The sequence below is a fragment of the Sciurus carolinensis genome, chromosome 11 (assembly GCF_902686445.1).
Source record: "Sciurus carolinensis chromosome 11, mSciCar1.2, whole genome shotgun sequence".
Taxonomy (NCBI): domain Eukaryota; kingdom Metazoa; phylum Chordata; class Mammalia; order Rodentia; family Sciuridae; genus Sciurus; species Sciurus carolinensis.
The window spans coordinates 30,766,563-30,793,055 of NC_062223.1; the positions used below are offsets into that span (position 1 = coordinate 30,766,563).

The window sequence follows — 26,493 nt, forward strand, 5'->3', positions numbered from 1 at the left end:
AATCCAAACAATTCACATCAGCAGGCACTATTGGAGGGGATGCAGAGCAATGCAACTGTTATACACTGTTAGTGGGGGTTCAACACTATTCTCTGTGAAACGTAATGCATAAACATCCTTTGGTACATGGAAGAATTTCTTTCAATTAGAAAACACTTACACAGCATACACGATGATCCATATTGTAATGAAAGCAATTCCATCTTCTTTGTGATGTTCCAAGATGGCTGCAGACTGTGGAAAACTGGGTTGTTGCACAAAATTGTAAACAAAATTTCATTTATGTCATAACAAATTTATTTTTTACTTTTATTTATTCTTTTTCATTATATTATTTTGAGAGTGTTATTTTTTAAAAAAAAAATTTCAACATGTATATAGAGTAATAATTTCTGTCTCAATCTACCATCCTTCCCATCCCCACCAAATTTAAAACTATACATATTTAAGTTGAAAACAAATTTTAAGGGACAGGATGCTATGCAAAGTGTTATTTCTTTAATAATATCTTCAACATCATGAAGACAAAATAAGAAGCTTTACCTGTTCTTCAATGAGGGGTAAAATTGCACATGATCACTAGTGTAGACAGTAACAATAAAGTTTACTGGACTAGATGTTTTTCTAAAACAAGTACCTGCAAAAGAACTCAAATCTGTTTTCATCACTGACATCCCCACTGACAAAGTCTTCACTACTAATGTCTTGAACAAAAGTAATTTGCCATCCAAATATCTTAAACTAAAACTTCATAGACATTGACCCCAACAGAAAATTAATCTTAAAACAAAATATATATACAGCTAAAGAAATGTGTCAAGCTAACAGAATAATGAATATTAAGATTTAAGAATTAATCTTCTGGCTCCAGATGTTTATCTGGAATTTCTTTCTGATTAATTTGGGTGACACCAAATTTTTGAATTTTAATAGACACTTTATTTAAAGTCTCATTTCAAGATAAATTGAAGAATGAATTTTTAGTTTAGCTTCATTTTGTTTTTGCTTAGAATAAACACCCATACCTTTTATTCATCAGTTCTAATTCTTTTCCAATTTGATCCCACACTCAAAAGATAATTTATTCTACTCTTCGATGATTATGAGTAAAGAGAAGCATCCCTGGAGACTACATTGAGTTGACCACACCAATATTTGTTAGAACTTACCACCCATTTCTTGTTTTAGAATTAGTACCCAAAGGATTCAACATGGGAGATCCATTCTTATTTTACCTGTAGTTAACTTTTTACACCAGAGTTTTTTCATAGCGTTTTTCATCTCTGCATTTCTCAATGTGTATATTAAAGGATTCATCATGGGAGTGATAACTGTGAAAACCACACTTATGGGTTTATCAATAGGAAAGGTAGAAACAGGTCTGACATAAATGAAAATACAGGGAACAAAAAAGAGGACAACCACCGTGATGTGGGAGCTGCAGGTAGACAGGGCTTTGCGTCTGCCTTCCAGGCTATAGGATTTCAGGGAGTTTAGGATGAAACCATAGGAGAACAGAAGAAGGATAAAAATGACCATACAGATTGCTCCACCATTGGCAACCACAGTGAGGCCTATAAAGTAGGTGTCAGTACATGCAAGTTCCAGTAATGGGTACATGTCACAGATAAAGTGGTCGATGACATTGGGACCACAGAAGGGGAGATTGTACACAAAGGCAAGTTGAACCACAGAGTGTACAAAACCTCCCACCCAGGCCACCACCAACAGGAGGATGCAAACCCGCCTATTCATGATGCTCAAGTAGTGCAGTGGCTTAGAGATGGCCACATAGCGATCATAGGCCATCACCATCAGAAGGAAGACCTCAGCACCCCCAAATAGGTGATCTGTGAAGAGCTGGCCCATGCATGCTGGGAAGGAAATTGTCTTTTTATCATAGAGTAAGTCTATAATCATCTTGGGTGAGATGGCACTGGAATAAAGAGCATCCATGAGTGACAGATAGGCAAGGAAGATGTACATGGGGGAGCCCAAGGAGGGGCTGGCAATGACGGTCACCACAATGAGCAGATTGCCCACCATCGTCACAATGTAGATGAGTAATAACATGACAAATAATGCCTTTTGCCCATCAGGATCCTGGGTGAGGCCCAGGAGGACGAATTCTATGACATTGTTATTCTGTCCCATTCACTCTCCCATGAGGCTTGTTTCATAGGTGAGAGCTCAGAGAACAGCACCTGCCATGGAACTGAACAGGACATGAATCCCCTCTGTCATGGAGCACACCTTCATCTTTCCATCTTCTGCAGTGGTGAACACACTGTGAAAACTGAGTGAGCACCTGTTCAGGTCCTCTTCCAAGGAGCCCAGTAGACCTTCCCTTGAAAATTGTGTTTCCCTTTGGATGATTTTGATGGACTTACAAGTAAGAGATTCTATCTTAAGATCTCAGTGGGTCTCTGTGGAGAAGGGTAGACAAAGGTCCAACTGTCATTCATACGTTTAATATCTTCTTTCAATCATCTTTCTTCTTGGCACAGAAGTCAGCAATCATGAACAGGAAAAGAGTTTCTGCTTTCAAGATTCCTATTCGATAATGGTGGCATAAACCCTAAACATACAAAGTATTGTAGAGTCAGTCCTTTGAGTTAGTTGTATTTATGGGAAAACTTTACCAGATAATCTGTGTAGTACCAAAAATATCACCTCTTCTGGACAATCTAGCTCAATACTATGTAAGTGCACTACTAGACATCTACTGTGCATGTCTTAATGACATTCAGTCTTCATACACCTCTCATTAAATTTGAAAACTGGACCTGAACTGTATCAAATAACTGCAAAAATGATAGGGCACATTTCCCCCTGTACCAATTACTTCATGGGGTCCTGAATGTCAACATTTTCAGAATCTATGATTCTATGGATTGTATTCCTGCCTCTGCCACATGCCACATTCTTTACACATTTATATACACTATCCTGATTTTCAACATTTTTAATTTTAATGAAGTAATCCTTCAAGTGTCACCATCACCACCCACTGTGTCAGCTGTTAGTACATTATTTTCAGAACTATTGGGGTGAGCTGGGTGGTAAGGAAAGAAAAAAAGGGAAACTGAAAAGTGAAAGAACAGAGGAACAAGACTTTCTAGCTAATGTTTCTTAGTACACAGAGTGCTTACAAACAGAACTGCATTGTACAGATTCCAAAAGGCAGCACACTAGAGGAAATGTCCATTCTTAGCATGAGAAGGTATGAGTTTTTGTCATTTTCTAAATGCAATTACAAATATGTCTCCATTTTCACATTGGAAAATAAAGAGAATGAACTATATGAAATCAGAATTCTTTTCTGTCCAACTACAACACTATAAATGTTTTGACTTCACCTTTTCCTATTCTTTTTACTTTTTTCAATTTTAAGATTTGCAGAATTAAATAAAATTTCCATGGTTATTACTGTTTAAAAGTGCTAACTAGTGGTAAACAGGAGGTGGTAACTATGGTGACTAAATAATGACTCTAAATTTCTCATTCAGTAGTTACCAACATAGGACCCAAGACATTCATGAATGGAAAGTAGAGAACCTGGATGAACACTGTAGATTCTGGACCAATCCCAGGTTCATCCACTTGCTCTCCATTGGAGCATGGGCAACTGAATAAACCTCCCTGTACCTCTGTTTTATCATTTTTTAACATACGGAGACCCACAAATCTACTTCTTAGGGGCATTTTTATTGCATGCAATTACTTTGAATGAGTGCTGTTGAGCACCTGGTAAAATTGAAACAATGAGAGCTATTATTATTATTTTTTAATTTTTAAAATTTGTTCTAATTAGTTAGACATGATGGTAGAATGATTTATGCATTTTGATTAATCATATATAAATGGAGTATAAATTTTCGTTTTCAGATTGTACGTGTTGTACAATCACATTGGTCATGCAATCATACATGTACATGAGGTAATAATGTCTCCTTCACTCCACAATCCTTCCTACCCCTTTACCCGTTCCTTCACTCCCCTCTACCTAAAGTAATTCTATTCTTCCCTAGCACACCCCACTACTGTGAATTAGCATCCACATATCAGAGAAAACATTTGTCCTTTGTTTTTTGGGGATTGGCTTATTTCACTTAGCAAGTTATTCTTCAACTCCATCCATTTACTAGCAAATGCCATATTTCCATTCTTCTTTAAAGCCGAATAATATCCCCTTGTATATATGTATATGTATTACATTTTCTTTATCCATCAATCTATTGAAGGACGCATAGTTTTTGTTCCATAGTTTAGCTATTGTGGATTGAGCTGTTATAAACATTGATGTGGCTTTGTCACTGTAGTATGGCTATTATTAATGTTCCTCATAATTTCACCATGAGCAGTGCATCAAAACAAATTAGAATCTGTATTAATCCAATAAGAACCATTGACAGAATCCAGGTTTAAAGAACAGTATTCCTGTAACTTATGAACACATTCAGGGTGTAAGATAAACCTGCATGTCTAAGGAATTATCTATTTCATTATATAAAGTACTATGAATATTTACCTATACAGGAACATATTTGGAAAGAAAGTGAGAGGATACTATTCTCTGGATTTGGTAGTGGGGAGAACATGTACAGATGAGCTTTCTTTAGAGTCCAGCTATGATGAACCTTCTAAGTGTCTTGTTCAAGTTACTCTTTCTTTCTGATTCAGGAGTACTGTGGATGTTAAAGCTATACACTGATAAAGGCATAGCTCTTAAAAACACAAGGGTATAAAGTAGTCTATGCCCAATTCTCTTTTTTTCACATCTTACGTCCTGCAATGTTCAGTGTATTTACTGTCATTGATTGTCATTGTAGGATTTCACTAGGATGAATATTCTATAGAGTGCCCAAACTATACTATATACACTATTTAAATGTATAAAACTATACTATTTAAATGTATAAAACTAAACTATGCAACTTATGTAAGTTGCATGAATGTATAGTTTACATTGTCAAAGATTTGATACTATAAACAGTGAAAAAATAATATTACTGTAGTTTCCAACGAAACCATGGAATTAACACTATACCATAAAAATAATTTGACACATTTTTAAGGAAAATAGTTCTTTAAAATGATACTCATAATTTAAAATCACCATATGTAGTTCTGTACTATAATAATTTTAAAAATGCCGGTGACAGTAGATGAGGTACTTCCCTGAGCACGGGTTTCTTTATGTACCTATCTCTGACATATATTCTGGGATAATTTCAAGACTGACATAGAAAAGTTCCTATGTGCTTCCAGGAAATAACAGACATTTGTCATCTTATATTCTCACATTCTTGGTATGTCATACAATTTTAAATTCACTCATCCAAATGTTCTAAAAATGATTATACTTTTTTATTTACATATCATGTAAAATATAATATCCCATAAACTCAAGTAATAAAAACAGTGGATTCTTCTTTGTACTTTTAACATATATTACTCGTCATTTGGCAAACTTTAATAAATATTAATCAGGATGTACCATTAAACCAAATATACTTGGTATATTTGAATTAATTTGTGTTTTGTCAACTCAATTTTCCCAGTTCTAATACCTCCTTTGAGAATACATGAACTGTAAGATATTTGCTATATTTAATTAGATCACAGGACTTTTCAATAAGTATTCATTTTTAGTAGTTCCATGAATTCACATTTGGGTCTTGTCCTTGATCCACAAATCAATACTTCATTCACTGAGGGTACCTGCAGTGCCTCATGTACCTATGAGTCTTCATAGAACACATGGTAATATGTGGCTAACCAGTGAATCCATGAATAGTTCTAAGTGGCTACAGAAAATATATTTCCAGAGATCTCCATTATCTCAGTCTCTCAGAGAAGCATAAATGTATCCATGTGTATACCTTAAATATAAAATCATTTTAAAATATCGGTATTTATAGTACAAATGTAGTCTGTTATTCTCCCCTGCTGGGAAAACAGATTCATAGAAAATAAAATGTTATGTTTGCAAAACTATCTAAAATCAAGACAATTGTATTTGCAGGAAACATGGAACTGGAGAACATTATGTTGAGCAATATAAGCCACACTCAGGAGTCAAGGGTCATATGTTGTCTCTCATCTGTAGAAGAGAGAAAAAGCTATTTTTAAGAAAAGGGACCTCATGAAAATAAAAAGGAGACCAATACAATTGAGGAAGATGGAGGAGAAAAGGGAGGAAAAGGACAGTTCTGAGAAATGAAGTTGATCAAATTATGTTATGTGCATTCACAAATATGTCACGATGTATCTCACTCTTATGTATACTCATAATGCACCAAAATTTGATCTAACTAGTGAAAATGAACTTGGTCAAACCCATTATTTGATGGCACAGTAAACAAATGATCAAGCAACACTAAGATTGGTTACATAATATTTTTGTCTATTCTAGACAATTAGTGTGAAGAAACCAAGAAGGACATGAGTTTGAGTGTTTATGATAATTCACTGCTTACTTATTAAGCACTTTACCTACCAGAGCAAAGAGTGAGATGTAGCCTCACTACAAAGCTGACGATGGAGTTTTCTCACAGGTAGACACAGAACTCTTCAGTGTGCTGCTCATTCAAAAGAATCTTCGTAAGTCCCCTTCCTTACTAATTAAAACAGTGTCCATATCTGCATAATCTCATCCCAGAAAAATGAGACCTTCTGGAAACTTCTCTAAATAGCCAGACTATTACAAGAAAATGGGACATAAAGGACTAGATACTAAGAGAAGACTTGTTCCAGAATTTGAGTTTTCAGAAATCTCTTGGGTCATTCTAACAAGAAAATAATCCTTCCATTTAAATGTGCAAATTCCATCTATGATTTTTTATATCATCTCTATTTCTAATAGATTAGCTTGTTAGCACATTTGGAATGAATTCAAATTAAGTAATCTCTCCTGAACAGTTTCCTTCCCTTGAGCATTCCCTAGTGGAGGAGAATTTGGGTCTTGCCAAGAAAGTAGCTGACTGCCTAGAGTTATGGAAAAAAAAAAAAAGCATCTAATTTGAAGAGAAAAAATTCAGATCCCAGGGTAATACTGTCTCATAGAATGAATCTGAAGAATTGTTTCCCTTTTATGTTTTTGGAATGGAGAACAATAGACACTAGTTCCTCCTTAAAAGATTGGTAGAGCCAGGTGCAATGGGGCATACCTGTCACTTCAGTCAATCAGGAGGCTCAGGGAGGAGAATCAGAAATTCAAGGCCAGCCTCTGCAACTCAGTGAGGCCCTATGTAACTTAGTGAGACCCTGTCTCAAAATTTAAAAAACAAGGGGCTGGAGAGATAGCTCAGTTGGTAGAGTGCTTGCCTTGTAAGTACAAGGCCCTGGGTTTGATCCCCAGCACCCCCCCAAAAAAATTGAAAAACAAAACAAAAAAGAAAAGAGCTGGGGATAGAGCTCAGTGATTAAGTGTCCATGGGATCAATCCTTGGTACCAATAAATGCATAAATAAATAAAAATTTGATAAGATTCTATAATGAAGACATCGAGTTCTGGGATTTAATTTTCTTTCTTGGTTGACTTTTATTACTGATTGAGTTTTGTTATGCAATATTGGTATACTTAGATCTTATGTTTTTGTCACATTTCAATCTTGATGTCATATGTGCAGAGGGATTCATCCATGTTTTCTATTTGTTTGCAATTTGTTGGTATGTATTTGTTTTTAAGAATCACTAATTATCTTTCATATTTCCATGATGTCAGTTGTAATACCTTCATTTTCATCTCTGAGATTGTTTGTTTGGGTCTTCTTTGTTTTAATTTGGTTAGCTAAAATTTTGTTTAATTTTTTTTAACTTTTAAAAATAACTTTTTATTTGTTGGAATTTTTAAAATATTTGTTGCATTTTTCATGTTCTGATTTTAATTATTTGAACTCACTCAATTTTTTTGTGTAAACTTTCCTCTTTTTTTTTTTTTTTTTTGCCTTTAGAGCTGTGATCCAACCCAGGGACTTGCACATGCCAGTCTAACACTCTTAACACTAAGCTGCATCCCCAGTTCTAAACTTCCATACTGCTTTTTCTCCATTCCATATGTTTGCAAATATTCTCAGTCATTTTGGGGGCTTTCAAGAAGTTTACCCTTCCCTTTTTATATCTTCATTAATCCATTTGTTGTTTTAGAGCAAGGTTGAATAATTTCCAAGTGTTTGCACAACTTCCACAATTTCCTTTGTTGTTGACTTCTTATTTTGTTATAGTCAGAGAAGACACATGATATAATTTTGATATTTTAAAAATCTGGTGACTTTCATTTTGTGGCCTAAAATGTGACCTTTCCTGGAAAATGTTCTGTGTGCTGATGAAAAAAAACACAGTTCACAGCTGTTGTATGAAATGTTCTGCAAATATCTTTTAGGTCCATTTGGTCTATAGTGTAGATTAAGTCTGAAGTTTCTTGGTTGATATTCTGTCTATAAAATCTTTCCATTAATGAAAGTGGGCAATATAAGTCCTCATCTATTATTATTATTATTATTATTATTATTATTATTATACTAGAATTTGCCTCTCCCTTCAGATTCAGTATTTCTTTTTAGGTGGTCAGTTATTGGGTGCATATGTCTCTACAGCTGTAAATAGAAGCAGAGATTATACAACATATCAACTTGTTTGTTTACCATCTCTCAATGTTTCCCGTTAATTGTTTTCTATTGTCAAATGTGTTCAAAAGAGTTGTCTCTGGGATTGGCTTGTTTTACTTAACCTGATTTTCTCCAATTCCATCCATTTATTTGCAAATGCCATAATATTATTATTCTTTATGGATGAACAATATTCCATTGTGTATATATACAACTTTTTTTTATTCATTCAAAAAACCAAAGGCCAAATATTTTCCCTGGAGAATGATATATAATGGGGGTGAGGGTTTGGGGAGTGAGAGAAGAATGGAGGAACTTTAGATTATGTAGAAGGAAATGAGAGGGAGGGGGTATGAAAAATGGTGGAATGAGACAGACATCATTACCTTATGTACATATATGATTACACGAATGGTATGAATCTACATCGTGTACAACCATAGAAATGAAATGATGTACCCCATTTGTGTACAATGAATCAAAATGCAGTCTGAAAAAAGTAAAAAAAAAAAGAGTTGTTTCTGTGTCTTTGGCTTATTAGCTTGTCATAGATGTAAGTGTAAATCTGTGTTTTCCCATCATGGTCAAAATGAACATTCTAAGAACAAGTATAATTGAATATTGGAAAGTTTATATATACTCATAAATAGGTCCAAAAGAAAGACGATAAGTTCATTTAATAAGTTCTTAAAGAATAATTAGTTAATGCTATATAAATTTCTGAAAATACTTATGTTTATTATTTTTTTTCTTAACATAAAATGAAGAAATAAATCTTATACCCAAAGTCAGTACCATGCTTAATAGCAAAACACTAAAATCAATTATTCTTTAAGTATTTTAAAAGAGAATATTTCTCCTTTTTATGTGAGTTTTCATGTCAAAACAAAAATACAAGAATCACAAATGGAATTCCAGTTATTACCAGTTATTAAGGATGCTCCTAACATCCTGAGAATAGGCAGTAAGAACAGTGTGCATCCTGCACCACATGAGCTGAAGGAACAGGACTTCATACAAGTCCTCCAGCCTCTGCCAATCCCTCCAGCACCTCCCACTGCAGATTTCTGCATCCACAACACACTCACTGCACAGAAGCTGCCCCTTCTACTCTTCCTATTGGAGGAGACCTTCAAAACCTTTTCAGGCAAACATCAGTAGAAACTAGATAAAATGTTAAAATCATGAGCTGCTCATATATGGGTAGACTCATACCTTAAAAATTCTTTGTTCAGATTCTCTCTCTCTCTCTCTCTCTCTCTCTCTCTCTCTCTCTCTCTCTCTCTCTCTCTTTCTCTCTTTCTCTCTCTCTCTCTCTCTCTCTCTCTCTCCCTCTCTCTTTTATAGTGTAATATCCAAAAGGAAGAAGAGAATATTGATAACAAATGGAGAATCAACTGAACCAGCTAACACATGGTAACACCTAGACATAATTTCCTGAGAAACAAATTACATTTTACATTTTTTTTTGTACCAGGAATTGAATCAAGGGGTGCTTAATCACTAAGCCAAACATTCCTAGATCTCTTTTATTTTTTTTAATTTGAGACTGGGTCTTGCTAACTTTCTGAGTGCCTCCGTAAATTGACTGAAGCTGCCTTTGAACTGGTAACCCTCCTGATTCAGTCTCATGAGCTGCTGGGATTTTTTTTTTTTTAATATAAAGTCAAATTGTACTGAGGTACAATTTGTAAACCAAAAACTAATTCTATTAATGTATTCAGCTGTATAAACACCACTACAATTAATATATAAAATGTTTATTTCATTTAAAAACAATTCTTTAGGGCCTTGTCATAATCAATCCCTCTCCCCACCTCAGGCCCTGGCAATCACGAATCTATTGACTATCCATATTTTTTTTTGCCTTTTATAAAATCTCATGGAATCATGTGTATGTAACTTTTGGAGTTTGGCTTCTTCAGTTTAGCATTAAAAAAATGATATATTCTATCCATATCATTGCTTATATCTGTGGTTTTCCCTCTTTATTTTTGTATTGTATTCAGTTATATATATAACCCAGTTTTCATATCCACTCATCAATTGAAAGACACTGAGATATTCCCAATTTGGGATGATCATGTAAAACAATCACAATAAAAATTTGTGTGCAGTTTTTTGTTTTTTTGTTATATTTTTGTTTTTTACAGTACTGAGAATTAAGCCTCAAGTCTTACATATGCTAGGCAAACAGTCTACCACTGTGCTACATCCCCAGACATTTTAATTTTTATTGAGACAAGGTCTCCCAAATAACCCAGCCTGACCTTGAACTTACGACCCTCCTGAATCAGTCTCCTGAGTTACACTACTGTGGCCAGTGATGTGCAGTATTTTTTTTTTTTGATTCATTGTTCACAAATGGGGTACAACTTCCATTTCTCTGGTTGTATACTTCCATTTCTCTGGTTGTATACAAAGTAGAGTTACACTGTTTGTGTAATTATACAGTTCCTGGAATTATGTGTGTGCAACACTGTGCCTGGCTATTTTCTGAAAAACAAATTATCTATAAGTTGTTTTAAGGAAGTGCCTCCAGAGTCAACTCAAAGTTGGCTCACAATTGTTTCTTGAAGAGTAGGCATGCACAAAAGATATCATCAAAGCCCAGTGAATAAATGTGGCATTGCAAGTAACAATTCAGATCACAGTGATGAACATGCGTGTGGTATGTAAGAGGAATTCAGGATCCCATGCAGAACCTCCTGCCAAAGACATGACTTGAACCTCAACCTAAAGAAACAACCCACAAATCTAAACAGGAGCACTTAGGAATTTCTCCCAAATAACTGAGATTTACTCTGCAAGTCTTTGCAGAGTGAGAAGCTCGAGGGGAGCTCTAGGGGAGCTCTAGGTTTCTATTGTGCAGGCCTAAACGGTCATTATGCCTCTTCATAGGTAGCATCATACTGCTCAAGGTGGGGGTTTCATCATGAGCCATGTGGAGGAGTTTGACCTTAAAGCACACACACACACACACACACACACACACACACACACACACACAGTTTTTAATATGGACATGCAGCCTTCTATTGCCTAAGTCCACTCCTGAAATGCTTGTTTGAGTGGATTCCAGAGGCAAATTCTATAAAAACAACTTAAGTATACTTGAATCCAGAAGAAAAGAAAGGATCAGGAATGGTTCCCATGAAAGGAATCCTTGCTTTGCATATGACAGGAAAATGCAATGTGTGCCTTTGTGTTCTCTTTTGCCATAAGGGGGATGTGACTGGAATAGTTGGTGAAATAGCAAAGAGCCTCAGAGAAAGCGAGGCACTAAGCAACTCAGTGAGACCCCTTTCTGTAAATAAAAATACAAAATAGAGTTGGGATGTGGCTCACTTTTTGTGTGTCCCTGAGTTCAATCTCCAGTGCCCCCCAAAAAAGTATTTCTATAAAGCACTCATTCAACAATTATTTACCATGGCTAGCTCTATTAAAGGTGCCAAGAACTGATCAGTAACTTCTATTCTAGAGAGAAATAAATAATAGAAAACTTAAAGTAAAATATACAGAGAAGTGCAGCTCAGAGGACTGAAGCAGGAGGACTGCAAGTTTAAAGCCAGCCTCAGCAACTTAGGAAGACCATTTAAAAAATAATTGAATGCAGCTCAATCCCCAGTACTGAAAAAATTAAAAATAATGAAGTCTCTCTAATGGAAAAAAAAATAAAACAAAACAAAAAAACACAGAGAAGTGAGTCAACAGTGCTACCTTTAAATGTTGTAATTGACCAGAAAGTATGATAGGGATATAAAATATTGGGGTGGATTTTTGAAATATGATCAAAATCTTGGTATATAACTTTCCAAAATAGTGTTACATATGTGGATGTTTATACCTTTTTTAATTATACAAATTGATGCAAAAAACCTTGAAAAGAACCATAAGAAACCTTCAATATAAGGAAACAACATAATGTAACCCTACCAAAGTTTAGTCCACAAATGCCAAGTTAGTTTAATACAATAAAATCCTATGTAATAACTGATCACATTAATATGTATAAGGGTAAAATATTTTAATCACCTAAATAACTGCAAACAAAGTGTTTAGAAAAAGCATACCAGTTTGATTTTATAATTTCAATAAAAACATTGACATATCTCAGCTGTCTTCACCATTATTTCACATTATCCTGGATGTAGCAATCAATCCAGTTCACCAAAAGAAATCCATTAGCAGTGTTAGAATTTGATAAGAAAGAAATGCTTATTGTTAGGACAATGACCAAAGAACACAGCAGGAAAAACCAAGAAAGAATAAAGAAGTAACAACTAAATTTAAATAGGAACCACCAAATGAACATAAAATTCATAAAGTCGGTGACATCAAAACAAAGAGAAATGGACAACCTAATAAAGTTGAAACATAAATAATACAACTGTGAATCTCAACTAAAAGAGAATTTATGGGCAAAAAGAACTGCAAAAAATAGTAAATCATAGAGTAGTAATCATATTTTAGCAATAATAGTAGTATCATCTTTAGTTTCTTTAATTTTTTCAGTTCTACTGATATCTGATTGACAAATAATAATCATACAGGTTTTGGGTGGACAATGATATTTGATATATTCGTACATTGTGAAATGACAACTATAATTAGCATATCTATCATGTCACATGATTAGAGTTCTCTTTAATTTTTTTGTAGTAGGGCGCTTCAGAACTACACTCTTCTTGGGAGTCCAGTATACAATAAAGCAAAAGTAACAATAGCTACCATGCTATCAACTCCAGAAATAGTTAGCTTCCACATGAAACTTGCTACTCCTAGACCAACATCTCTAGTTGTCCTACTCTCTAGTCATGATAGTCGTCATTCTTCTTTCTTCTTCTGTGAGTGTGAAGATTTTAGTGTTCACATATGAATGACATCAAGCAGTATTTGTCTTCTGTGTCTGGCTTATATCATTTAGCATGATGTCCTCTGAGTCCACCCAGGTCACACAAATGATAAGCTTTCTTAACTAAGAACCTGAGAAACACAGTGCCTGCACCTGTATCAGGACTGGGAGATGCTGGTGAGAAATTCATCATATATATTTTTTCAGATTTACCATTTTACAAGTGTTCCACTGTAATATTCATACTTATTGTGCTTTCCATGTTTATTTTAAAAATAAAACTATTGCACTAAAGTTATGAATGTAATGCTAGCAAAATAAAATAAAAAACATATTTAGCACTTAATACTGTAACAGAAAAATGGGTAAGAAAGTAAACACAAAATGATAAATGATAACATAGTTACTAAAAATAAATGAAAAATATTAAATAAACATGATTGTAATACTATAAATATTTTATTAATAAAGAGATTACACATTTTTATTGACTTCCTAGTATATGTGCACAAAAAATTCCTACGTACCTCAATAAATAAGACACTACAGAAAAAGCAATACACTAGGGAACTATGTTAATGTCAAAACTAATAATTTATTATTTAATTATTTTAACAAAAATGCCTTAGCAAATCAGTATCAGTTTTGATTCTGAAATAAATAATGCATCCTAAGAAGACAGCTTCACTGTGAAATGTTTCTCTTCATAGTGAAAGACTCAGTGATTTATTACCTGATATGACTTATTTTCCAGAGTTTCTTCATAGCATTTGTCATCTCTGAGTTTCTCAGAGTGTAGATGAAGAGGTTCAGCATGGGGGTTATGACAGTGTAAAACACACTCAATGACTTGTCAATGGGGAAAGTCTTAGCTGGTCTTGCATACATGAAAATACAGGGAACAAAGAAGAGGACAACCACAGTGATGTGGGAGCCACAGGTGGAGAGAGCTTTCCGCCTCCCTTCCTGACTCAAGTTCTTCAGAGAGTGAAAGATGACCACATAAGACAAGAGTAAGAGCAGAAACACAATAGAGCACATCAGCCCCCCATTGGCAATCACTAAGAGGCCAGTGACATAGGTGTCAGCACAGACAAGTTGCAATAAGGGGTACATGTCACACATAAAGTGATCAATGATATTGGGGCCACAGAATGGGAGTCCATAAATAGTGCCCAACTGAATTATTGAGTGTAAAAATCCTCCAACCCATGAAACTACCAGCAGCACAATACACACCCATGGTCTCATGGTAACTAAGTAATGCAAGGGCTTACAGATGGCCACATAACGGTCACAGGCCATCACCAAAAGAAGACATATTTCTGACCCACCCAAAAGGTGTTCTGCAAAGAGCTGAAACATACAAAATTTGAAGGATATGATAACTTCCCCTAAGAACAAGTTTGAAATCAATTTGGGGGAAATGATTGATGAATAAATGATATCCAAAAATGATAAGTTAGCAAGAAAGAAGTACATTGGAGAGGCCAGGGACTTACTGAAGGTTACAGTTATGACAATGAGCAGGTTCCCCAGAATTGTCAAAATATAAAAGAGCAAGAACATAACAAAAAGTACTTTCTGCTCCTTTGGATTTTGTGTGAGGCCCAAGAGGACAAAGTAAGTTTCATTGTTCCTATATTCCATCTGTTCATTTATTAATGCTGATTTCGGAGAGTAATACACCTTACCTGTAAAACAACAACAACAAAATCCTTATTCATCTGTCTTATATGTAAAAAATGTGTACTGGTGGCACACTACCTTCAGTAGATAGCTGAATCCAAGTAAAATAGGACAAGTTTTCCTGCCCTGAGTGATTTGATACATAACTATGCAGTCCAACATTTAAACTTCAGAAATGTGTTGATAAATACATTTGTTGATGCCATGCTATAGATTCACAATGCTGCAATTGCTAAAGCTGTTGAGATTTGGGAAGGTCTCAGATGAAGTTACTCTTTAGATGAGTTTAAAGATATGAAATAATAAGAGAGAATGAAAGGGAAATCCATGAAAAGATGTGTTATGTATAACCTCACACAGTGTAATACCCAAGTTTCACTCAAGGTAATTTTCATAGGAAGGGGGATAAAATAAATTACTAATGGAAGACTACAGATCACCAGTCACTATATCAACACTGGTGCTGAGTCTTCAGAAAATGATGCCCTTCCTCCACTTCCTTTGGCCTCAGGTCCACTGGAAATGTCACCTCACAGCACCTTAGTACTCATGTTTCCAAGAACATTGTGCTCACAGTGATGTCTGTGTCCCCTAAGACAGATGCCATCTCCATCGCTCTCCTCCTTCCTTGCTGAGCCCTTACCAGTCTCACCTTTCAATGTTCACAATTTACCCACCATCCCTTCAAGAAAACCTGGTTCTAACATATTTCCCAAATATTCCCCAGCATCTACCCATTAATCAATCACAAAGTTGACTTCAAGTGTTAGATACTTATTGCAGCAGCAACCACTTCCCAGTGCCAAAAGCCATATTCACCTGCCAGAGCCCCAAGTTGGTTTAGAATGCTGTTGCTAGGCATTCAAAATAAAGGTATAGGTATTGGTCGATCCCTCACACCATGAAGGAAAGATCAGCCTTGACTTCCAGATGACCAGCTTATGTTCATGTATCATTCTCCCTGAATCCAAATTTTCTACTCCACTAAAACATGTTGTATAATTTATTATCTCCATTGGATGGAGAACCAATCTAATAAATGTATTGTTATTGCATTACACTTACAAACTCTGTATATCCAAATAGAGCCCCTTTTTGAGGTACTACATGTAGATCCTCAGCAAACAAATTGGGAAGGGACACAACTAAACCACAATTATTTCATGTGATAGTATGAAGAACCAGTATGTACCACAGTCTCAGACAGCTTGCCAGTCACTGAAACCTCCTACTAGCTTTTACTTGTGTATCCCTCATTTACCTAACCTGTAAATCCTTAAAACACTCTGATTTGGCCTATCTTCAGCACTATTCCCCCCTCCTTTCAAAAGTGATGTCTGCAACTACATAATTGACATCTTCAATTAGATATTCATTTCATATTTACAAAAGAAAATTTTTAATTTTTCACAATAAATCTTTCCTCTTAGATTTTGTCAACCTAACTATAGGATACCTCCTTCCATCTTGTTTTTCAAGCCAAATTCTGGCAGTGTTCTACCTTCCTTTATTCCTCTCATCTTGCCTATCCATATATTTATTCATTCCCCTGGGCTTTCTATTCATACTATCTTGCAAATGTGATCATTCTCATTCCATTCCCTTGCATCCCCTGGGTACTGTGACAGTCCCTACCACATCTATCATTTACTCTTTGACAGATGCCAATTTCAGAGATCAGAGCAGATATCACAAACTTTAAAGCAATGTTGAGTATTGTACAAAGGATGTGGTACATTAAATATTTTCTTCATTCATCCAACCAACAAGTATTCACAGATCACTATGTTGTGTCACACTGTGCACATAAGGCAAACTTACCGTCATCAGTGAGAGTCCACTAGTTCACCAAGGCTCAGGGTCTACACTGGACTCATGTCATCAGAGGAGAGAAATCTCTATGCTGACGGAGGAATTAGCTTTTTCACCTCGCACCTTCTTCCTTTCCAGATGGAAGCAATTGTGTTGAGTACATAACTTGGTCCCTGACTTAAATTTTCAATTTTTAAATATATTTCTGATGACCATCTTATACAATCTGGACAGCAGCTTTCTGCCTACAGAAGTTTATCAATATTTTCTTACATACTTGTGTGATATAATTTTCTCTATAATGAAACATTCACACAATCTCAAAGTCTGATTTCTGCTACTGACAACAAAGTCTTACCTGTGGAGGCTTGTCTGCAGTTTGAAGGAGGAAATTTTGCCTCGCCTGCAATAAGTGAGTAATCTGTCTTCCATCTAGTATGCACACAGAAGAGAAAAAGCTGGGTTACTCTTGGATAATATATTAAATTCACACATTTGGTTTGTCAACTTTCTCCAGAGTCTTCCAAATACTGGCATTGTACATGGTATTCAAAGGATTCCTTGGTACAAATAAAACTAATTTTTCCATATTAAAATAATTTAGTAAATACTCAGACAAATAATTTCAACATAGTTATATCACAACTAGCATGTTTTGAAAAGGAAAGTTTTCTAGATTATTTCTGATAACTTTAATAAACACCATTCAGCTTTTTAACCTGTCTCCTTTTGTTCTGGGTAAGGCTAACTACTGGTGTTTGGTAGATGGAGAGTGTTGCCCTGTCCTAGTCTGCAATGCTGGAGGGTCACCATGTGTTGCACTCTCCTAATCTACAACATGGGACAACTATGAAAAAAGGAAACTCACTCCCTGCACAAAGTTCTGAGGAGAAGAGCTTTATTCAGGAGAAATGGAGCACTTGTCAACTTGTCACATAGGAAGCTGCTTCTGTCTTTATTGCATATAACTAGCCTATGATTTAAAGGTCAAGGCTTGTGAAAGCAGTACTAGCCTATTTGGCAGACTATAGGTTGTTAACGGAAAGTAAAAAACAACTGTGTGAACACAGAATGTGGCAGTTTCACAGACCACAGAAGAACTGTTTTTCAGACTGCAGAAGAGCATCCAGTTCACAGAACACAGGAGAGGAAAATGTCTCCTTCCAAGGGACAGAGTCCACAGGAGAGAATACACTTGTGCCCCTAAAAGTTCTTCTTTAATAATAAGAAACCATCTCTCTAAATAATTAAATCTGTTACTAACAGAACAGATTGTCTACCTGACAGGATTAAAGATTCGCTGAAGATTTTATACCATGAGCACACATTAAACATGGAGCCCTGCATCTGGAACACATCCAAGCTGATTCTTGCTTAATTACACTCCTTGGGACTCTCCACATATTTTTAAAAGAACATCCATGTGTCCACATGCACTAAATCAAACACATAAGTAGAGTCACAGTGATTAAACAAGAAAAAATAACTTCAGAACATTATAAGACAAATATAAATCCAAAATAAAACACAGACCTCTTAGTTTGTTCCAATGTATGTGAATCTGTCATTCATTTCTCTTCCCTGCCAGAACCATTTTGATTCTCCATTTTTCTTATGTTCAAATTTTTCTCCCTATTGATATGGGATGGTATATTTTTAAAAAGATTCATGCAGATGTAGTAACTAACTAGTTATTTTTGTGTTCATCTTTTATTATTTTTTAATCACAGAGTGTCTATACATTATAGATAATAACTTAGATGGCTATACAATAGTAGATAAACAGAAGGAAAAATAAAACTATAGCCCCTATGGCATTAACTTTTTCTTCTAATAGGACCACACAATAATCATGGTAGTAATTTAAATTATGAGTTTTAATTTGTGTTTAATATGAATAAGAAAACCAAGGGGTCATTGTGAAAGAATAAACAAGACAATTTTGAACAAGGTAATTAGATAAGAATGTTTTAAAGGTAATATTTGAGCTGAATTCCAGAGAATCAGAAGCTGCTCCTTGAGTCCATTGATATATGCAGGAAGATCTAACATGGAACAGAGTTGGGGTAAGTTCAAGATAATAAATAGTCACTGTACATGAAGGAAAATAGAACAATGCAAAGTTTATGACACAAGCAAGAATCAAACCCTGCAGGAGTATTACAGATATTTCTAAGAAATTTAGATTCCATTTAAAGTCTTTTCAAATAAGAGTATGCAAGACTTCCACTTAGTAGTCCAGCAATAATTCCACAAAACATTTATAAACCAAATCTAACCATGTATAGAAAGAATTAGACATCATGACCAACTGAGATTCGTCCCAGTATGAAATGCTGGCTCAATGTTAAAAAATCAATTAATGTATTCTATCACACGAGAGGTTAAAGAAAAATCACAGAATAACATCAATAAAATTCTACACTTCTTCATTATAAGTACTTTCTGTCACCATGGGTAGAATCATACTTCCTAAATTTAATAAAGAATATCTACAAAATAACAAAAAAAATTGAAATCATACTTAATATTAATAATCTATAAATTTTTCTGCTAAGATCTAAACAAGGGAAGAATGTTCTCTCCCACCAGTTTTTCCTCATTTACTTGGATGTATCAGTCAATGTAATAAGACAAGAAAAAGAAAAAAAATGCATACTAATAAAAGAAAGCAAACTGTCTATGCAGATGACATCATCTATGCAGAAAATCCCCCAATATTCTACAAAACTCTGGAATCGACAAATGTATTATGGATTAGATATAAAGATCCTACAAATACTCACATGTGAAAAAATGCAAAAGCATTTGGAGGTGAAATGATTGGGCTGTGAGAGCCTTATTCTGCAGTGCAATAATCCATGTATATGAATTAACTGAGTGGTATCTCTACACAGGTAACATGTGACTGGGGAAGTGAATCACTAGGGGTATGCCTTTACTTTTTATATTGTGTCCCTGCTGAGCTGAGCTCCTTCTCTGCTTCCTGATTGCAATGTCCTGAGCTTCACCATGATGTTCTCCCTCACCTCTGGCCCTGATGATATTGGCCAACTATTGACTGAGACCTCTGAAACGGGAGCACCAAATAAACTTTTACTCCTCTAAATTTGTTCTTTCATGTCTTTGGGGCTCACAACAGTGAAAAAGCTGAGTAAAACAAAATTATTTGAATAAAGCTATAATACACAAGGTTAATTATCCAATTATACTCAGTTTAATATATGCCAGCAATGAACAGGTGAAAGTTGAAGTTAAAAACACAGTAGCGCTTACTTTCAAAAATGAAATACTTGGGTATAGCTCTAGTGAAATATTACAAGATCCTATGAGGAAAACTACAATGCTCTGATGAACACAGAACTAACTAACTAAAAAAAAAAAAAAAAAAAAAAAAAAATTCCCTGTTCATGCATAGAAAGAGTCAACATTGTCAATCAAGGTCAGTTCTTCCCAATTAGATCTTTTCCACAATCAAAATTTTTGTGTCTTTCTGATCTGATTTTATAGATGTTGCCAAGCTAATTATGATGACACAAAATGGATAACAACAGCAGAGGAAAAGAACAAAATTGGACATTGAACACTACCCAACATCAAGACTTGCCACAAAGCTAGGAAAGCAAGACATGTGTTGTTGAAAGTGTTATAGGAGGTGATCTCAGAAAAGACATACACATTGACCATTTTAGAAGACAGGTTTGTAGGTTCTCATGAACTAACATACTCTTATTATTACAGTCAAGCGATTAGGCTCCCTGGTGCTCATCCAAATGAATCAGAAGTTTATGTTGGCACAGGAACTTGCACACACATTTCTTTCATCCTTGCTCAAAATTGCCAGAACTTAGAAGCAACAAAGATGACATTCAGTGGTTGAATAATAAACCATGGGTGCTCATACAATAACATGTTATTCACTACTGAAAAGAAATGCCCTATGTTACCACAGAAAGGCATAGAGGAAACACAACACATACTACCCTGTGACAGAAGCCAGCCTGAAAAGGCTGCATATCGAATGGTTACAAGTATATGACTTGTCAAAACTGTGGAAAAAGTAAAAATTTCAGTAGTTTTACAGCACAGCTGATTTTTATTTCAGTTAAACTGTTAGGAAGAGGATGCACATCATTACATATTTTTCCAAGCCCATATAAAGTGCAGCACCAACAACCAAGGGTGAACCCTAATGTAAACTAGGAACTTTGGATGATGTCACTATTGATGAATCCAAATGAACCAGTGTGGTGTGGGAATTTGATAGTGTGTGCTGTGGTTCAAATGTGTTCCCTGATTACATATGCTAGCATCAGTGCAGACATGTTGACAGGTGGGACCCTCAAGAGGGGATTCATCCACTGCTGATGATGTTTTCCTGGGAGTGGGTTAGTTAACACAGGAGCAGGATCCTGATCAAGGTGAGTTCAGCCCTCTCTTGCTATCTCATCCTTGCCCTCTCCTGCCCTCCCACCTTCACTATGGCTCTCAACTCCCAGGGCATCTCCACATGCCAGAGTCATGCTCTTGGACTTTCCAGCTGCCAGAAACATGAGAAATTAATCTGTTTGGCATGAATTAATCAGTCTCAGTTATTTTGTTACAGCAGCAGAAAGTGGACTAAGGCAGTGGGTGAGCTGTGTTGCCAGGGACAAAGGCTATATAGAAGGTCTAGGTAATTTGTGCACAAATTTTGTTGAATCTAAAACTGCTTTAATAATAAATTTACTATGTTAAAAAGAAGTCATGAAATTTAGAGTTGGGAAGCATCCAAGTACCTGAAAATTAGTTACATGACCCAGGAACCTAAATTTGGAGCCAAAATCCAGGCAGACCAACATATGAGCTAAGATCAGACCATTAGAATTTAGCCTATTATGGATTTTGAAAGAATTGATTATAGTTAACTATTCTTTTTATTACTTGATACTTGAGAAAGTTTCTTTATACTGTAAGCATCATTATTTTTCGTGAAACAAGAGAATTTTTGTAACTGAACATCTATAAACTGCTTATATAATGTTTGATAAACAGAAGTATACAATGAACTTTTCAGTTCTTTATATTAGAATAAGAAACATGCCTGATTCTACATTTTAAATAAATCTAGAAAAAAAATGAGAAAGTGAATAGAAATCAATTCTTACTTTTTAGTTGGTAAAACCAACAAGCCTATTTTTAAAACTCTTTTGTGAAGGAGAAAATCAAAACCAAAATTCTAGAAAGTATAAAATTATTCAAACAAAAATTTTATCTGAAACCAAGAAATATTATAACTGTAGCTCAAAGGAAAATTTAAGGCCTTAATCTTTTTATTATTTAAAAACAAAAGAAAGAGTAGGTTAGTAATCTTCCAATTAAAAGTGTTAGAATAAAACTCTAAAATTAACCTAAAGAATGTATTTATAAAGAACTTACAAAACTTTACACCAAAAATACAAAGAACCTAATCAATAAATGGATCAAGGAACTGGACAGACACTTTACAGAAGAAGACACATAGGCAATTAATAAATATATGAAAAAATGTACAACATCTCTAGTAATTAGAGAAATGCAAATTAAAACAACTCTAAGATTTCATCTTACACCAATTAGAATGGCTATTATCAAGAACACAAACAATAGTAGATGTTGGCGTGGATGTGGGGGAAAAGGCACACTTTTCAATTTAGAATATGTAGAAGGAAATGAGAGGGGGGGTTTGAAAAATGGTGGAATGAGACAGACATCATTACCCTATGTACAAGTATGATTACAAGAATGGTGTGAATCTACATTGTGTACAACCATAGAAACAAAATTATGCACCTCATTTGTGTACAATGGAATCAAAATGCAGTTTGTAAAAAATTAAAAAACTAAATAAAAAAAAAAGAATGTAGGTAGGAGAACACAACGAAAATAAAAATAATTTCCAATTATAGTATCTGTGTTATTGTTTTCCATTACTATAACGAAGAAAGGCTTAATAAGAGAAAAGGTTTACTTTGGGTCACTGTTTGGGAGGCTTCATTTCCTGACCAAGTGACCCTTTTGTTTTGGGCCTATGATAAGGCAACTCATCACAGTGAGGAGCATGTGCTTGAGCAGACTGTTCCCAGCATTTCTGGAACATGAAAATGAAAGAGAGGAAGAGATTAGAGGCCAGTGTCCTAACAATTCTCATCAATAGCATTCTCGTCAACCACCTAAAAATTTCCACTAGGCCTCACCTTTTAAAGTATTAACCATCTTCCAAAAGCCAGAGGACCATCCTTCATGGACAATTGGGGGCATCCCAGGTTCATATGATAGCAATATATAATGTGTAGTCCTTTGAATTAAAAATTAAAGACAGAATGAGAAACTTAATAAATAAATCACTACTAACAAAATTAGTAAAAGAAGCATAAATCTCAAATTTAGAGATGACACATAGAAACCAAAGAAAGTTTTTAAAAAGTTAGTAGTAGAATTAAGTAAAATACATTTTCATCTGGATTACATTAATGATTTCACAGGAAATTATAGACCAACAAATTTTCAAAAATATTTTTTATTTTATATTTAAGGTGTGTTTTTTATAGGCATTTATAAGTGAGTCTTGTTATTTATATGGAGTCTGTAATCTTTGCATTTTATTTTCTTATTTAGACCATTTACATTTTATGTAATTGTGGTAAGGGTAATTTAAAGCATATAATTTTGCTTTTTTTTCCATGTGCTTTGTGTTTTTTATTCTCCTTTTTCATTTTATGCTTTCTTTTGAGTTATTTATGGATTTTATCTTCCTTTTTATTTTTGTTCTTCACTTATTGAGCATACCTTTTAATTTTGGGGTCTTGTATATTACAATTTAACTACTTATAGTCTACCATGAAGTGATATCATACCATTTTATGTATTTATTAAAACTTGCATAGTAAGCTTACTATTTCTCATTCCAGCCATTATGATATTGAGACAGGAAGCTAGACCAGCTGTAGGTGGATAGGAAAAAGGTCCTCAGAGGAGGGAAGGTGGGAGGAACCATGCCTCCTAGAAGGAGACCCCAGGCCTGGAGGACACCCTGCAGCTGCCCTGACAGTCTCAACTGTAAGGGCTCTTCCTCAGCTACTCCTAGCAATGGCCAACCACAAAACCTACCCCAAGCACTTGCTTTCCAAAGGAGGGACCAAATTCCAAGACTAGGTCTGTCCTCTTAATTATGTAAATAAGGAATTAAACTTGTGCAGCTCTGATTGACCTATTAAATTCAGACCCTGAAGAGCTTGACTGGTCCAGGACAGCATCCCTCATTTATATAGGCTCCACCAATCACCTGCACTGGGCCATCAGCAATGCCTTTAAATAACACCCAAAGCACCGCCAGTAGTGCTCCCCTTTGGGACCCCTCCTATACTCCAAAACCCTTTCTGCTTTAAATAAATGTGGTTATTCTACCCTGCACTTGTGCCTGGATCTCATTCTTTGAATTCCTGAGACAAAGAACCCACCTGACATCATACTCCCTGTCGATTATTGTAAACTGCATGTGTGCATATTTAAAACCCCATAAGACGATACTGCCGTTGTCTTAAACAAAAATATTTTAAAGATATATGTATATATATAATGATATATTATAATACATATAATTATATATAACATAATATAATATATATATAATGTATAATAAGAAAAATCTTAAATATTTTCTCATGCAGTTATTATTTTTAGTTCTCCTCATTTGGTTACATAGACTGATATTTTCACCTAGGATTATTTTGTATGATTCTGAATGACTTCCTTATCCACTTGATGAATTCTCTTTTTGCATGCCTGAAAAAAGATGATTTCATGTTAGTGTTTGGAAGGTTATTTCTCATGTACAGTCTCACAGTTTAGGAATTTTTTCTACAAAGAAAAAACATGGTCCTTCCCTGTCCCTTTGGTTTCCCTGTTTCATAAAAGACAATTGGTAACACCATTATCTGATTCTGGGTATATTTTTGAAGCTGATTTTAATATTTTCTTTCTTATTAAATTTGAGAAATTTGCTTAGGATGTGCTTTTGTATCACTGTTTTTATGCTTCTTATGTCTGGCTTCATGCAGCTACTTGGGCCATATTTATAAAGTACTCCCCAAATTTAGAAAGTATTCTTCTATTTTTTTCCACAACTCTTTTTCCATCCATTAATGTTTTCTTCAGAAACCCTAGATTACATATTTATTAGGTCAAGTAAGTGGCTCCACAACTCACTATTATGTGTTCCTGTTTTATACTTTTGATATATATGTATATATATACTTTTGTGTTTTGATATATACTTTTGTGTTTATTTTATTTTTAATAGTTTTAGTGTATCTGTAATAAATTCTTTTGAAATGTTCAATGTGCTATTAATTCCATGCCTGATTTTTGTTTTAAATATTGTAATTTTTGTTTCTTAAGCAAGTTTAAATCAGGTCATCTTTTATCTTTTGTATCTCTGTGTAATTTTTAAGTATGAAATATAACTACAATTCCATATACTAACCTTGTAGGCTATTACTCCTGTTTGTCACTGATGGACGTTTCAATTGATTTACTTTTTTCCACTTAAATTGTGTCATTTTATGCTTTGTATCATAATTTACACTTCTTGCATTAGATGCTGGAATTTATCCTTTTATTGGTTATTTTTAGTTATACATGAAAATATAATAATATACTAGGACATGATTATAAAAGCATGAAATATAATTTGTTTTAATTCAGTCCCCAGTATTATCCCTTCCTGTCCTTTCCTCCCACTCATTGTTCCCTTCTCTCTACTCTACTGATCTTTCTACTATTTACTTAGAGATATTTTTAAAATTATTATCCTGTGGATGTGCATGTTGGTGAGAATCACCATAATCTATTCATATATGTACATAGGAATGTTATGTCAGATTCATTCCACTGAATTTCCCTGAATTTATTGTTTTATCATATAGAATATTATGTATGATTATATTTCTAAATATTCTTGAGCACTGTTGTGGTGCAGTGAGGTAGACTGGAAATAATTTTGAGTTTGTTTCCCTATATCTTTCTGCAAAACTCTTATTATATTTTATCAATCTAGAGAAATAGCCATTTTAAGTCTAATAATGACACACTATTGAGTAAAGATTTTTCTAAGTACTCAACCCAAAGACTTGCCCTGTACTGTGAGGATCCCTGTCCAACTGGTGAATATAGACACTATCCTCAATCCTAAGTGCCAGGCACTGTTCTCTCTAGTGGATCTGGCTAGACCTTCTGCTACTCCAGGTAATTTCCTCAAATGCATGTACTATGCTGAATATTGAGTGAATTTCTCTCTCTTTCTCTCTCTCTCTCTCTCTCTCTCTCTCTCTCTCTCTCTCTCTTCTTCCTTCCTTTCCTCTCTTTCTCTCTCTTTTCTTTTCTCCCTCTCCCTCCCCCCTCTCCAACTCTACATCTGGAGACCTTCAACTCTCAGTAACGTTGGTCTCTTCAGACTCACACTTTCACTTCCTCAGGTAAAAGCATGTCCCAGGATCTCCCTGGTCA

At 34.8% G+C, this 26,493-nt stretch overlaps 1 protein-coding gene and 1 pseudogene across 1 annotated transcript; both read right to left on the bottom strand.

The window, feature by feature from the left end:
* Positions 1–1,165: 1,165 nt before the first annotated feature.
* On the bottom strand, positions 1,166–2,154 carry LOC124959429 (olfactory receptor 4A16-like; annotated as a pseudogene).
* Positions 2,155–14,196: 12,042 nt separating this feature from the next.
* LOC124959430 (olfactory receptor 4A47-like) lies at positions 14,197–15,117 on the bottom strand. The gene has a single exon (XM_047517894.1). The coding sequence runs from the start codon at positions 15,115–15,117 to the stop codon at positions 14,197–14,199; it is 921 nt and encodes a 306-aa protein (XP_047373850.1).
* Between the last annotated feature and the right edge of the window lie 11,376 nt (positions 15,118–26,493).